The following is a 14,643-nucleotide window of genomic DNA, read 5'->3' as shown; positions in this document are numbered from 1 at the left end:
TCCGTTTTGTCACTAAAGCACCTTATACCACCCACCACTGCGACCTGTATGCTCTAGTCGGCTGGCCCTCGCTACATATTCGTCGCCAGACCCACTGGCTCCAGGTCATCTACAAGTCCAATCTAGGTAAAGCTCCGCCTTATCTCAGTTCACTGGTCACGATGGTAACACGCGCTCCAGCAGGTGTATCTCACTGATCATCCCTAAAGCCAACACCTCATTTGGCCGCCTTTCGTTCCAGTTCTCTGCTGCCTGTGACTGGAACGAATTGCAAAAATCGCTGAAGTTGGAGACTTTTATCTCCCTCACCAACTTCAAACATCTGCTATCTGAGCAGCTAACCGATCGCTGCAGCTGTACATAGTCTATCGGTAAATAGCCCACCCAATTTACCTACCTCATCCCCATACTGTTTATATTTATTTACTTTTCTGCTCTTTTGCACACCAATATCTCTACCTGTACATGACCATCTGATCATTTATCACCAGTGTTAATCTGCATAATTGTAATTATTCGCCTACCTCCTCATGCCTTTTGCACACATTGTATATAGACTCCCCTTTTTTCTACTGTGTTATTGACTTGTTTATTGTGTTATTGACTTGTTTATTGTGTTATTGACTTGTTTATTGTGTTATTGGCTTGTTTATTGTGTTATTGACTTGTTAATTGTTTACTCCATGTGTAACTCTGTGTTGTCTGTTCACACTGCTATGCTTTATCTTGGCCAGGTCGCAGTTGCAAATGAGAACTTGTTCTCAACTAGCCTACCTGGTTAAATAAAGGTGAAATAAAAAAAATAAAAAAATAATAGATTAATGATTAGTAATAAAGTCTTTCCAGTGCCATGTGTGAAGAGGCCAAATGACACAATGTTCTCTACACAGAGATTATGCAAAACACACACACACACACACACGTCACTGACACACATTCTCTTTTGGATCATAAGGGAAAATGGTGAAATCACAAATAAATACAGAGAAATCTGACCTGAACACACACACACTCACAGACACACTCACACACACACTCACACACACACTCACAGAGGCACGTACACACACACACACACACACACACACACAGAGGCACGTACACACACTCTCTTACCGTGAGGGAGGTGAAGGTCATACACATGCCTCCGAAGCCGTTGAACGTCAGAGCGATGAAGATGAGTACAGACAGTTCTGTGGAGGAAGGTGGAGATAGTGTCAGATACACAAACAAGTGCTTTTGGAACAACCAGAAACTAGTGGCAACATGACGAAGAGCAAAACCCCCTTAAAACATGTTATTTATTACAATGTTAAAATGAAGTGCTCGGTAACACCAACAACTAATGGCAACTGATCTGTCACCAACGTGAATTAGCAACATGAACATTGCTGGAGTATTGAAACACATCATCCTGAGACGTTTGAAAACATCACATGTGTGTTGTAACAGCACTTACTCACCTTGCCAGGAACTGGGAGCACAACAGGAAATGGTTGTTTTGACTTGTGTTTAGTGTAGATGAACATTCCTTCTCTTTAGGTGGTGTTACCTCTCTACAGCCTCTAAACACTATGGTGGTGTTACCTCTCTACAGCCTCTAAACACTATGATGGTGTTTCCTCTCTACAGCCTCTAAACACTATGATGGTGTTTCCTCTCTACAGCCTCTAAACACTATGATGGTGTTTCCTCTCTACAGCCTCTAAACACTATGATGGTGTTTCCTCTACAGCCTCTAAACACTATGATGGTGTTTCCCCTCTCTACAGCCTCTAAACACTATGATGGTGTTTCCCCTCTCTACAGCCTCTAAACACTATGATGGTGTTTCCCCTCTCTACAGCCTCTAAACACTATGATGGTGTTTCCCCTCTCTACAGCCTCTAAACACTATGATGGTGTTTCCTCTCTACAGCCTCTAAACACTATGATGGTGTTTCCTCTACAGCCTCTAAACACTATGATGGTGTTTCCTCTACAGCCTCTAAACACTATGATGGTGTTTCCCCTCTCTACAGCCTCTAAACACTATGATGGTGTTTCCCCTCTCTACAGCCTCTAAACACTATGATGGTGTTTCCCCTCTCTACAGCCTCTAAACACTATGATGGTGTTTCCTCTCTAGCCTCTAAACACTATGATGGTGTTTCCTCTCTAGCCTCTAAACACTATGATGGTGTTTCCTCTCTCTACAGCCTCTAAACACTATGATGGTGTTTCCGCTCTCTATAGCCTCTAAACACTATGATGGTGTTTCCTCTCTACAGCCTCTAGTCGCTGTACAGCTATTTTCAGGTCTCTCCAGAGATGTTCGATCAGGTTTAAGTCTGGGCTCTGGCTGGGCGGCCACTCAAGGACATTCAGAGACTTCAACCAAAGCCAGTCCTGCGTTGTCTTGGCTGTGTGCTTAGGGTCGTTGTCCTGGAAGGTGAACCTACACCCCAGTCTGAGGTCCTGAGCGATCTGGACTTTGTTTCCATCAATCTCTCTCTCTGTATTTTGCTTTGTTCATCTTTCACTCGATCCTGACTAGTCTCCCAGTCTCTGCCGCTGAAATATCCCCACAGCATGATGCTGCCACCATCATGCTTCACCGAAGGGATGGTGCCAGGTTTCCTTCAGACTTGACACTTTGCATTCAGTCCAAAGAGTTCAATCTTGGTTTCATCAGACCAGAGAATCTTTTTCTCATGGTCTGAGAGTCTTTAGGTGCCTTTTGGCAAACTCCAAGTGGGTTGTCATGTTCCTTTTACTGAGGAGTGACTTCCGTCTTGCCAGTCTACCATAAAGGTCTGATTGGTGGAGTGCTGTTGTCCTTCTGGAAGGTTTTCCAATCTCCACTGAGGAACTCTGGAGCTCTGTTAGAGTGACCATCGGGTTCTTGGTCACCTCCCTGACCAAGGCCCTTCTCTCCCGATTGCTCAGTTTGGCCGGGCGGAAAGCTCAAGGAAGAGTCTTGTTGGTTCCAAATTTCTTCCATTTAAGAATGATGGAGGCCACTGTGTTCTTCGGGACCTTCAATATTGCAGAAATGTTTTGGTACCCTTCTCCAAATCTGTGCCTCGACACAATCCTGTCTCTGAGCTCTACGGACAATTCCTTCGACCTCATGTTTTGGTTTTTGCTCTGGCATGCACTCTCAACTGTGGGACCTTATATAGACAGATGTGTGCCTTCCCAAATCATGTCCAATCCATTGAATTTACCACAGATGGACTCCAATCAAGTTGTACAAATATTTAAATGGCAACAGAATTCCCCTGAGCTCAATTTCGAGTCTCATAGCAAAGGTTCTGAATACTTATGTAAATAACTAACTTATGTAAATAACTAACTTATGTAAATAACTAACTTATGTAAATAAGGATTTTCTGTTTTACATGTTAAAAACCTGTTATGGCTGCAATCACAATACCGGGATCGATATGACAACTACCAGTGAAAATAGAGAGCGCCAAATTCAAACCACAGAAATCTCATAATTACAATTCCTAAAACATACATGTCTTATATCATTTTAAATGTAATCTTGTTGTTCATCCCACCAAAGTGTCCGATTTCAAATAGGCTTTTCAGCGAAAGCACTACAAACGATTATGTTATGTCTCCACCAAACCACAATAAGCACAGCCATTTTCCAGTGAAATATAGCATTCACAAAAAACAGAAATAAAGATATAATGAATGGCTAACCTTGAATTATCTTCATCAGATGACACTCACAGGACTTCATGTTACACAATACATGCATGTTTTGTTTGATATAGTTCATATTTATATAAAAAAATCTGAGTTTACATTTGCTTATTAGATTCACTAGTTCCAAAAACATTTTGAATAGCCACATCGTTTCAACAGAAATACTCATCATAAATGTAGATGATCATACAAGTTATACACATGGAATTATAGATATACCTCTCTACAGCAACTGCTGTGTCAGATTTCAAAAAAAGTTTACGGAAAAAGCACCATGCAATAATCTGAGACAGCGCTCAGAACAGTAGCCAAATCAGCCTCCATGTTGGAGTCAACAGAAACCAGAAACCAGAAAATACATGATAAATGTTTCCTTACCTTTGATGAACTTCATCAGAATGCAGTCCTAGGAATCCCAGGTCCACAATAAATGCTTGATTTGTTCGAAAATGTCCGTTATCTATGTCCAAGTAGCTACTTTGGTTAGCGCGTTTGGTAAACAATTTCAAAGTCACAAAGCGCGTCCACTATAACGTGACGAAATGTTCAAAATGTATGTAACAGTCAGTAGAAACATGTCAAACGATGTACTGAATCAATCTTTAGAATGTTGTTTAGATATATCTTGAATAACATTCCAACCGGAGAATTAGAATGACTTCAGATGACCGGTGGAACGCAGGTCCTTCCCCTGTGAACGTGCATGGTGAAAGCATGGTCAACTCGTGGCAGTGGTGACTATTTCCTGTCTCAATCGACCCCCTTTCACATTAGAGTCATCAGACAAAGTTCTATTGACTGCTGACATCTAGTGGAAGGCGTAGGAAGTGAAAACTCATCCATATCTCGTTGTAATTTCAATGAGACCTTGGTTGAAGATCTGCCACCTCCAGAAAAAAAAACAGGAAGTGGAATTTCTCAGGCTTTTGCCTGCTATATGAGTTATGTTATACTCACAGACATAATTCAAACAGTTTTAGAAACTTCAGAGTGTTTTCTATCCAATACTAATAATAATATGCAAATATTAGCAACTATGACTGAGGAGCAGGCCGTTTGATATGGGCACCTTTCATCCAAGCTACTCAAGACTGCCCCTGCAGCCATAAAAAGTTTATATATTTGCAAAAAAATATATTTAAAAAAATCTGTTTTTGCTTTGTCATTATGGGGTAATTTTATAAATTTAAGAATACAGCTGTAACGTAACAAAATCAAGGGGTCTGAATGCACTTTAGATGATAATGTGTCAGTTTATCCCATTCTGGCAGGTATTGTTGAGCACATTTCTCAAACCTCCAGCAGTGACTAGAGGTTTTACAGTAAGTTTTACAGTAAGCATGGCATGATAGTGCATTTGCCTCTACTATTGAAAACATTGTGTAAAATATTCATCAAGTCTAAAATTGTTGCATTACCCACCATCCTCTGAAGACAAGGTGCAAGGAGATTGAAACCAAACTTCCGATGAATTTTCTCTATCTTTGGTCATAAAGTCATAAATAATCATGAAATATATTGACGTTACATTTTGAGCAAAATATTAAAGTTGGATTAATTATTTTAAAAAATTTGGTAATTAAAGTTGTTTGTTGTTTGTTGTTCATTTCATCCCCAGAATAATTATTTATACTGTGGTTGAGTGTGTAAAATTCCAATTAAATGTACCATTTTACTGCCCAAGAAGTTGGGCCTGCCCTCCAGGACACCAAGATAATCAAGGACACCTACAGTACGACACCAAGATAATCAAGGACCTCAGCCAACATAGCCTGTTCTACCCCCAGACCATCAGGCTGCTGAATAGCTACCACTAGTAAGCTACCTACACATGGGCACTGTACCCTGCTATTACATCATGTGACTAATCAACATATTACAGCTACTCACCATCAGGATTGTATGCACCGTAGGAGATGAGGAGACAGGAAAAGGAGAAACAGGCACTGGAATACACAGACAACACTTCAAAACATTACACAATACATGAATATATTACACAATACATCAATTCATTACATTAAAACATAAGACACTGCATTAGACAATTCATTATACACTACATTAGACAATTCATTATACACTACATTAGACAATTCATCAATTCATCGGACAATACATCAATAGATTCCACAATACATTGGACCAGGTATTCCCAAACCCCCAGGGGTACGCGCAATGCCGTCGGGGGTATGCCAAATAAAAATATGATTCCCATAAAAAAAATTAAAAATTACAAATTAAACCATCTAGTGCTCAGCGAAATAACAACACAATGTCAAATACAGGTAGCCTAGTTAAATAATTAACATCCAATCACATTAAACGTTACTCATCCAATCACATTAACCGTTACTCATCCAATCACATTAACCGTTACTCATCCAATCACATTAACTGTTACTCATCCAATCACATTAACCGTTACTCATCCAATCACATTAAACGTTACTCTTTGAGGGAATCCCACTAACGGTCTGTATGTTGCCAAACGTTACTCTCTGAGGGAATCCCACTAACGGTCTGTTTGTAGCCAAACGTTACTCTGAGGGAATCCCACTACCGGTCTGTATGTAGCCAAACGTTACTCTCTGAGGGAATCCCACTACCGGTCTGTATGTAGCCAAACGTTACTCTCTGAGGGAATTACACTAACGGTCTGTATGTAGCCAAACGTTACTCTCTGAGGGAATTACACTAACGGTCTGTATGTAGCCAAACGTTACTCTCTGAGGGAATTACACTAACGGTCTGTATGTAGCCAAACGTTACTCTCTGAGGGAATTACACTAACGGTCTGTATGTAGCCAAACGTTACTCTCTGAGGGAATTACACTAACGGTCTGTATGTAGCCAAACGTTACTCTCTGAGGGAATTACACTACCGGTCTGTATGTAGCCAAACGTTACTCTCTGAGGGAATTACACTAACGGTCTGTATGTAGCCAAACGTTACTCTCTGAGGGAATCCCACTACCGGTCTGTATGTAGCCAAACGTTACTCTCTGAGGGAATTACACTACCGGTCTGTATGTAGCCAAACGTTACTCTCTGAGGGAAACCTTCACTCTTGGACATTTAGAAACGAAACATGACAATTAAAAAAAAAACAGGAGTTTGTTGAGCGAGAATAAAGACTTTGAGTAGAAAGACAGGTATAATAAATATGGGGCGGCAGGGTAGCCTAGTGGTTGGAGCGTTGGACTAGTAACCGAAAGGTTGCAAGTTCAATTAATCAATACATTAGACAATACATTAGACAAGTAATCAATACATTAGACAAGTCATCATACATTAGACAAGTAATCAATACATTAGATAAGTCATCAATACATTAGACAATACATTAGACAAGTAATCAATACATTAGACAATTAATCAATACATTAGATAAGTATTCAATACATTAGACAAGTCATCAATACATTAGACAAGTAATCAATACATTAGACAATTAATCAATAAATTAGACAAGTGATCAATACATTAGACAATTCATCAATACATTAGACAATACATTAGACAATTCATCAATGCATTAGACAATACATTAGACAATTCATCAATGCATTAGACAAGTAATCCATACATCAGACAATTAATCAATACATTAGACAATTCAACAATACATTAGACAATTACTCAATACATTAGACAATTACTCAATACATTAGACAATTCATCAATACATTAGACAAGTAATCCATACATTAGACAATACATCAGCCAATTCATTCACCTTAGACAATTCATCAATACCTTAGACAATACATTAGACAATTCATCAATACATCAGACAATTCATCAATACATTAGACAAGTAATCCATACATCAGACAATTCATCAATACATTAGACAATACATTAGACAAGTGATCAATACATTAGACAAGTAATCAATACATTAGACAATTCATCAATACATTAGACAATTCATCAATACATTAGACAATACATTAGACAATTCATCAATACATTAGACAAGTCATCAATACATTAGACAAGTCATCAATACATTAGACAATTCATCAATAAATTAGACAAGTGATCAATACATTAGACAATTCATCAATGCATTAGACAATTCATCAACACATTAGACAATTCATCAATACATTAGACAAGTCATCAATACATTAGACAAGTCATCAATACATTAGACAAGTAATCAATACATTAGACAATCAATACATTAGACAAGTAATCAATACATTAGATAATGAATCAATACATTAGACAATACATTAGACAATTAATCAATACATTAGACAATTCATCAATACATTAGACAAGTCATCAATACATTAGACAATTCATCAATACATTAGACAAGTAATCAATACATTAGACAATCAATACATTAGACAATTAATCAATACATTAGACAATTAATCAATACATTAGACAAGTAATCAATACATTAGATAATGAATCAATACATTAGACAATACAGTAGATAACAAATCAATACATTAGACAATACATTACACAATACATCAACACACTAGACAATACATTAGATAACAAATCAATACACTAGACAATACATTAGACAATACAAATCGTGCAAATCAGACCAACTACACCCACTGAGACTGTACACAGACACATCCCTCCCTCTCACCCTCTCCTACCTGCCCAGCAGTCGTAGGTTTCGTGGTCCGTATTTGTCCATGACGATGCCCAGCGGCAGAGTGATGGCTGAGAGGAGAAATGATCCCACGGTGAAGGCCAGGTTCAACATCTCATCCTGATCCTTACAGATGAGCCAGCCGTTCATCCTCATGGGTCCGTAATGGTCCTGGGGAGCCAGAGGCCTCATCTCTACTCCATCCCCCAGCCCCACCACACCCTCCTCCTCTGAGTAGTAATCACTGTATTCATCATTGACCCCTGGTGGAGGGCGGGGGACAGACAGGTTGGGGGAAGAGGTGTGGTTACCTAGAGAGAAGAGATGTATAGGAATCTTAAAAGGGGATGTGTCAGTATAGGAATCGCAAAAGGGGATGTGTGTGAAATCTTAATTCAAAAGGCACATCTGATCTTTTTGCAGGAGCATGGTAACAGTTGAACAAGATGAAGGAAAAAGGAAACCGCACACTGCTCTTGATCTTTTTTTTACCCCTTTTTCTCCCCAATTTCGTAGTATCCAATTGTTGTAGTAGCTACTATCTTGTCTCATCGCTACAACTCCCGTACGGGCTCGGGAGAGACGAAGGTTGAAAGTCATGCGTCCTCCGATACACAACCCAACCAAGCCGCACTGCTTCTTAACACAGCACGCATCCAACCCGGAAGCCAGCCGCACCAATGCGCCGGAGGAAACACCGTGCACTTGGCCACCTTGGTTAGCGCACACTGCGCCCAGCCCGCCACAGGAGTCGCTGGTGCGCGATGAGACAAGGACACCCCTACCGACCAAGCCCTCCCTAACCCGGGCGACGCTAGGCCAATTGTGCGTCGCCCCACGGACCTCCCGGTCGCGGCCGGTTACGACAGAGCCTGGGCGCGAACCCAGGAATTCTGATGGCACAGCTGGCGCTGCAGTACAGCACCCTTAACCACTGTGCCACCCGGGAGGCCTGTATCACTGATCTTTAATAAGCTTACGTATCGGCCTCACGGCCTCCGTCAGGGCTTTACGTATCGGCCTCACGGCCTTCGTCAGGGCTTTACGTATCGGCCTCACGGCCTTCCTCAGAGCTTTACGTATCGGCCTCAGAGCTTTACGTATCGGCCTCACGGCCTTCGTCAGAGCTTTACGTATCGGCCTCACGGCCTTCGTCAGGAGTTTACGTATCGGCCTCACGGCCTTCGTCAGGGCTTTACGTATCGGCCTCACGGCCTTCGTCAGGGCTTTACGTATCGGCCTCACGGCCTTCGTCAGAGCTTTACGTATCGGCCTCACGGCCTTCGTCAGGGCTTTACGTATCGGCCTCACGGCCTTCGTTAGGGCTTTACGTATCGGCCTCACGGCCTTCGTCAGGGCTTTACGTATCGGCCTCACGGCCTTCGTCAGGGCTTTACGTATCGGCCTCACGGCCTTCGTCAGAGCTTTACGTATCGGCCTCACGGCCTTCGTCAGAGCTTTACGTATCGGCCTCACGGCCTTCGTCAGGGCTTTACGTATCGGCCTCACGGCCTTCGTCAGAGCTTTACGTATCGGCCTCACGGCCTCCGTCAGAGCTTTACGTATCGGCCTCACGGCCTTTCTCAGAGCTTTACGTATTGGCCTCACGGCCTCCGTCAGAGCTTTACGTATCGGCCTCACGGCCTCCGTCAGGGCTTTACGTATCGGCCTCACGGCCTCCGTCAGGGCTTTACGTATCGGCCTCACGGCCTCCGTCAGGGCTTTACGTATCGGCCTCACGGCCTCCGTCAGGGCTTTACGTATCGGCCTCACGGCCTTCGTCAGGGTTTTTGTGAAAAAATTACAATAAATTACACCCTTATGTAGACCTAGCCCCGCCCACATCCGTTCCACGCATCGAAGGGGGTTGGAGGCAAAGGAAAAAATGTGGTACCTAATATATCAATAAGTATTTAATAAAAATCTAAATAGAGTGTGTAAATAAGACGTATTAAACACGTCTGTAAAACCACAATGAGGACATAGACCTACCGAGCAAAAAAAACAAACATCAGAGTAATCTGAAATAGGGACATAATAATTCATGTTCAAATTCACAACATAACATACATAGGCATTTCATCATTAAGTCCTTTAGGAAATAATAATAATAATGTCTGGAGGGTGAAAATCCCAAAACATTCCCTTTTACTCACCTCCCCCTGTCTGATATCTTAAAACCTCTCTGTGGACGCTACAGTCCCACCTGGTCAACATCCGGTTAAAATTGCAGAGCGCCAAATTCAAAAACAGAAATACTCATTAAACATACAAGTGTTATACATCGGTTTAAAGATGAACTTCTTGTTAATCCAACCACGGTGTCAGATTTCAAAAAGGCTTTACGGCGAAAGCATACCATGCGATTATTTGAGGACAGCGCCCAGCACCAAAAACATTAAACAGTTACCAGCCAAGTAGTAGAAGTCACAAAAGTCAGAAATAGCGATAAAACAAATCACTTACCTTTGATGATCTTCATATGGTTGCACTCACAAGACTCCCAGTTACACAATAAATGTTAATTTTGTTCCATAAAGTCCCTCTTTATGTCCAAAAACCTCCCTTTGTTGGCGCGTTTTGTTCAGTAATCCATTGGCTCAAAGGCAGTCACAACAGGCAGACGAAAAATCCAAATAGTACCAGTAAAGTTCGTAGAAACATTTCAAACGATGTTTATAATCGATCCTCAGGTTGTTTTTAGCCTAAAATGATCAAGAATATTTCAACCAGACAATAACGTTGCCAAGATAAAGGAAAAACAAGAAAGGCGGGCTCTCGGTCTCGCGCATCAAAAACCACTTGGACACTGCAGGGTCCACTCATTCAGAGTTGTCTTACTCCCTAATTTTTCAGAAAACAAGCCTGATTGTTTTCTAAAGACTGTTGACATCTAGTGGAAGCCATATGAAGTGCAATCTGATACTGTGCAGGCATTCAATACTACAAACAGAAAAAAATATTTTCTCGGTTTTTCGCCTGCCATATCAATTCTGTTATACTCACAGACATTATTTTAACAGTTTTTGAAACTTTATAGAGTGTTTTCTGTCCAAATCTACCCATTATATGCATATCCTAGCATCTGGGCCTGAGTAACAGGCAGTTTACTTTGGGCGAGCTTTTCATCTGGATGTCAAAATACTGCCCCCTACCCCAAAGAAGTATTAACTTTCTCTCTGCCACAAAATCTAAAAGGTAGAAATGTCATGCTTTAGGTCATTAAAATGTACTGCGCGTTTCTCCAGATTTAATTTTTATGTTCACTGATTCTCATAAAAGGGATGTGTCAGTATAGGAATCGTTAAAGGGGATGTGTCAGTATAGGAATCTTAAAAGGGGATGTGTCAGTATAGGAATTGTTAAAGGGGATGTGTCAGTATAGGAATCTTAAAGGGGATGTGTCAGTATAGGAATCGTTAAAGGGGATGTGTCAGTAAAGAGCAGGTCAAAAAGAGGCCACATAAAGATGGTGGTCTTACCTTCTCCATTGCACGTGTAGGAGTAGTAACCTTCACACTTCAGCATGATGAGTAGTGATCCCCAGCCCAGCAGGACAGCTGAGAAAAACAGGTTCTCTATGATGGCTGTCAACGCCATCCACCATCGCCTGGCGAATGCTGTGGCCAGGGACGGAGCCATGACCAGACGAGGGGGCAGAAAATGTTCTAGAAAGAATATAGTGAGGCCCTCTGTCAGTATCTCTGGAGATCAGGGTTCACAGGTCTGTTGAAAACAGAGAGAGGTTATTTCAGCAGCTATCCACTCTGGATAGTGGTTGTATTGAAAATAATATCATATGACCACAGTTACATTATTTACTGTTACTTTATATTGCTCAGGAACAGTCTGAATGTTGCTGATCACCATAGGAACCAACAACCCCCCCCCCCCAACCAAATCTCACAACTCTTTTATGTGACCACGTGGTCCTTTGACCTTCAAGGTGATTCATATGCAACTCTTTGCCTCTGTTCTGTGTCCATGAGAGTAATTTCCTCCCCCACTACCCCTCCCTGTTAACTTCTCCCACCTTCCGCTATAAGACACATGGACGCGCACATACACCCGGGTGCTATTACATAGGTAACAGTGTGACAGTGACACGTCTTAACTGAAATCTACAGTACCTGTGCGTGTTCTACCGGTGTCCAGCTACAACAGCAACGTTTCAGAAAGGGGCTGAAGGTGGCGGGGGAGTCAATTACGCGCTGGAGGCAATGACGGACTTCTGTTCCATACCTGGTGCGGAAACTGATGAATGACTAACCGGTCCGAACTGGACTTGCCTACCGCCTCTCTCCCTCTCTCAACTCATTCGCAACACATTAGCGCAGCAAACAGACGCCAGATAAACAAACCGAGTTCATCTAATCATAACTCTGGAGCAAGAGACAAAACCACTTCAGAGAATAACGATAGGGCAAACCACTAGCTAATAATGGGTAGTTAGTTAATGGATACAGGATTCACCAGGTTTATAAACAGGTGCGCAAACAATTTCTCCAATGTTGCCCAGATTATTCTATAGAATCACTGCCTCTCCACATTACTGAATCCCACAGGAATGAATGAATGGAATCACTGTTTTTTTCCTCACCGCGACACTAACATTATAGATAAACTTTAATGCTTATTCTTAACTTGGGAGAAATACATGTAACTCTAATTATAACATGAAAACAATAGGCCTATTCTAAACGACCATTAATTACAACATGAAAACCTATTGCAAATCCATTTAGCACAGCACGTCTGTAATAAAAGCACCCTGGGTGAAGGCAGGTAGGACTCCATGTAGGCATATTCCAGATTAATTGCATACCTGTGAGTCCCAGACACAGACAGCCGAGACAGAAGTTCAGAGTTTCAGAATTCTTCTTCTTTTGATATGTTCCTCGTAGATATCAACCCTCCAGCTTTCTCTTTCTTTCTTTCTTTCTTTCTTTCTTTCTTTCTTTCTTTCTTTCTTTCTTTCTTTCTTTCTTTCTTTCTTTCTTTCTTTCTTTCTCTCTTTCTCTCTTTCTTTCTTTCTTTCAATAACCGACATCTGCACGGAGCAGCTTTTATACGAGCTCCTGTCTTCCTATTGGCTGCCGGAGGTGCCGCTAGAACACTGCTACAGCCAATCAGAGCACCCTCTCAGTCGTCCACCGAGACAGAGAGAGAGAGAAGGAAGCAAGGAAGAGGAAATAATATAGGCCTGTCCTACTGACAAAGATGGCGTTTTGATTAAGTGAGCTTTTGATTAAGATAGATAGATTAAGTGATTTGGAACCGGACGTTAATAATATTAAAGTCATTTCATTTTATTTGATTGGTTCCAGTCTAGTCAGCCCAGTCTAGTCAGAATGGTTCCAGTCTAGTCAGCCCAGTCTAGTCAGAATGGTTCCAGTCTAGTCAGCCCAGTCTAGTCAGAATGGTTCCAGTCTAGTCAGAATGGTTCCAGTCTAGTCAGCCCAGTCTAGTCAGAATGGTTCCAGTCTAGTCAGCTCAGTCTAGTCAGAATGGTTCCAGTCTAGTCAGAATGGTTCCAGTCTAGTCAGAATGGTTCCAGTCTAGTCAGCCCAGTCTAGTCAGAATGGTTCCAGTCTAGTCAGAATGGTTCCAGTCTAGTCAGCCCAGTCTAGTCAGAATGGTTCCAGTCTAGTCAGAATGGTTCCAGTCTAGTCAGAATGGTTCCAGTCTAGTCAGCCCAGTCTAGTCAGAATGGTTCCAGTCTAGTCAGAATGGTTCCAGTCTAGTCAGAATGGTTCCAGTCTAGTCAGAATGGTTCCAGTCTAGTCAGCCCAGTCTAGTCAGAATGGTTCCAGTCTAGTCAGCCCAGTCTAGTCAGAATGGTTCCAGTCTAGTCAGCCCAGTCTAGTCAGAATGGTTCCAGTCTAGTCAGAATGGTTCCAGTCTAGTCAGCCCAGTCTAGTCAGAATGGTTCCAGTCTAGTCAGCTCAGTCTAGTCAGAATGGTTCCAGTCTAGTCAGAATGGTTCCAGTCTAGTCAGAATGGTTCCAGTGTAGTCAGCCCAGTGTAGTCAGAATGGTTCCAGTCTAGTCAGAATGGTTCCAGTCTAGTCAGAATGGTTCCAGTCTAGTCAGAATGGTTCCAGTCTAGTCAGAATGGTTCCAGTCTAGTCAGCCCAGTCTAGTCAGAATGGTTCCAGTCTAGTCAGAATGGTTCCAGTCTAGTCAGCCCTGTCTAGTCAGAATGGTTCCAGTCTAGTCAGAATGGTTCCAGTCTAGTCAGAATGGTTCCAGTCTAGTCAGCCCAGTCTAGTCAGAATGGTTCCAGTCTAGTCAGCCCTGTCTAGTCAGAAT

General features: G+C 41.9%; 1 protein-coding gene across 1 annotated transcript in view; it reads right to left on the bottom strand.

Moving 5' to 3' along the window:
- The window catches only part of LOC110517633 (large neutral amino acids transporter small subunit 4-like), a 41,789-nt gene extending 28,425 nt beyond the window's left edge, over positions 1-13,364 (bottom strand). The window contains exons 1-5 of the mRNA XM_036968219.1: positions 13,158-13,364; positions 11,815-12,058; positions 8,337-8,643; positions 5,593-5,648; positions 1,117-1,193 (exon numbers count right to left, since the gene is read on the bottom strand). Of these exons, the coding sequence (XP_036824114.1) occupies positions 1,117-1,193; positions 5,593-5,648; positions 8,337-8,643; positions 11,815-11,974 (600 nt within the window). The 5' untranslated portion in view covers positions 11,975-12,058; positions 13,158-13,364. The remainder of the gene's footprint in view (positions 1-1,116; positions 1,194-5,592; positions 5,649-8,336; positions 8,644-11,814; positions 12,059-13,157) is intronic.
- Between the last annotated feature and the right edge of the window lie 1,279 nt (positions 13,365-14,643).

The sequence above is a fragment of the Oncorhynchus mykiss genome, chromosome Y, assembly GCF_013265735.2.
Source record: "Oncorhynchus mykiss isolate Arlee chromosome Y, USDA_OmykA_1.1, whole genome shotgun sequence".
In the NCBI taxonomy this organism is placed as follows: domain Eukaryota; kingdom Metazoa; phylum Chordata; class Actinopteri; order Salmoniformes; family Salmonidae; genus Oncorhynchus; species Oncorhynchus mykiss.
This window is presented reverse-complemented; position numbering and strand designations above follow the sequence as displayed.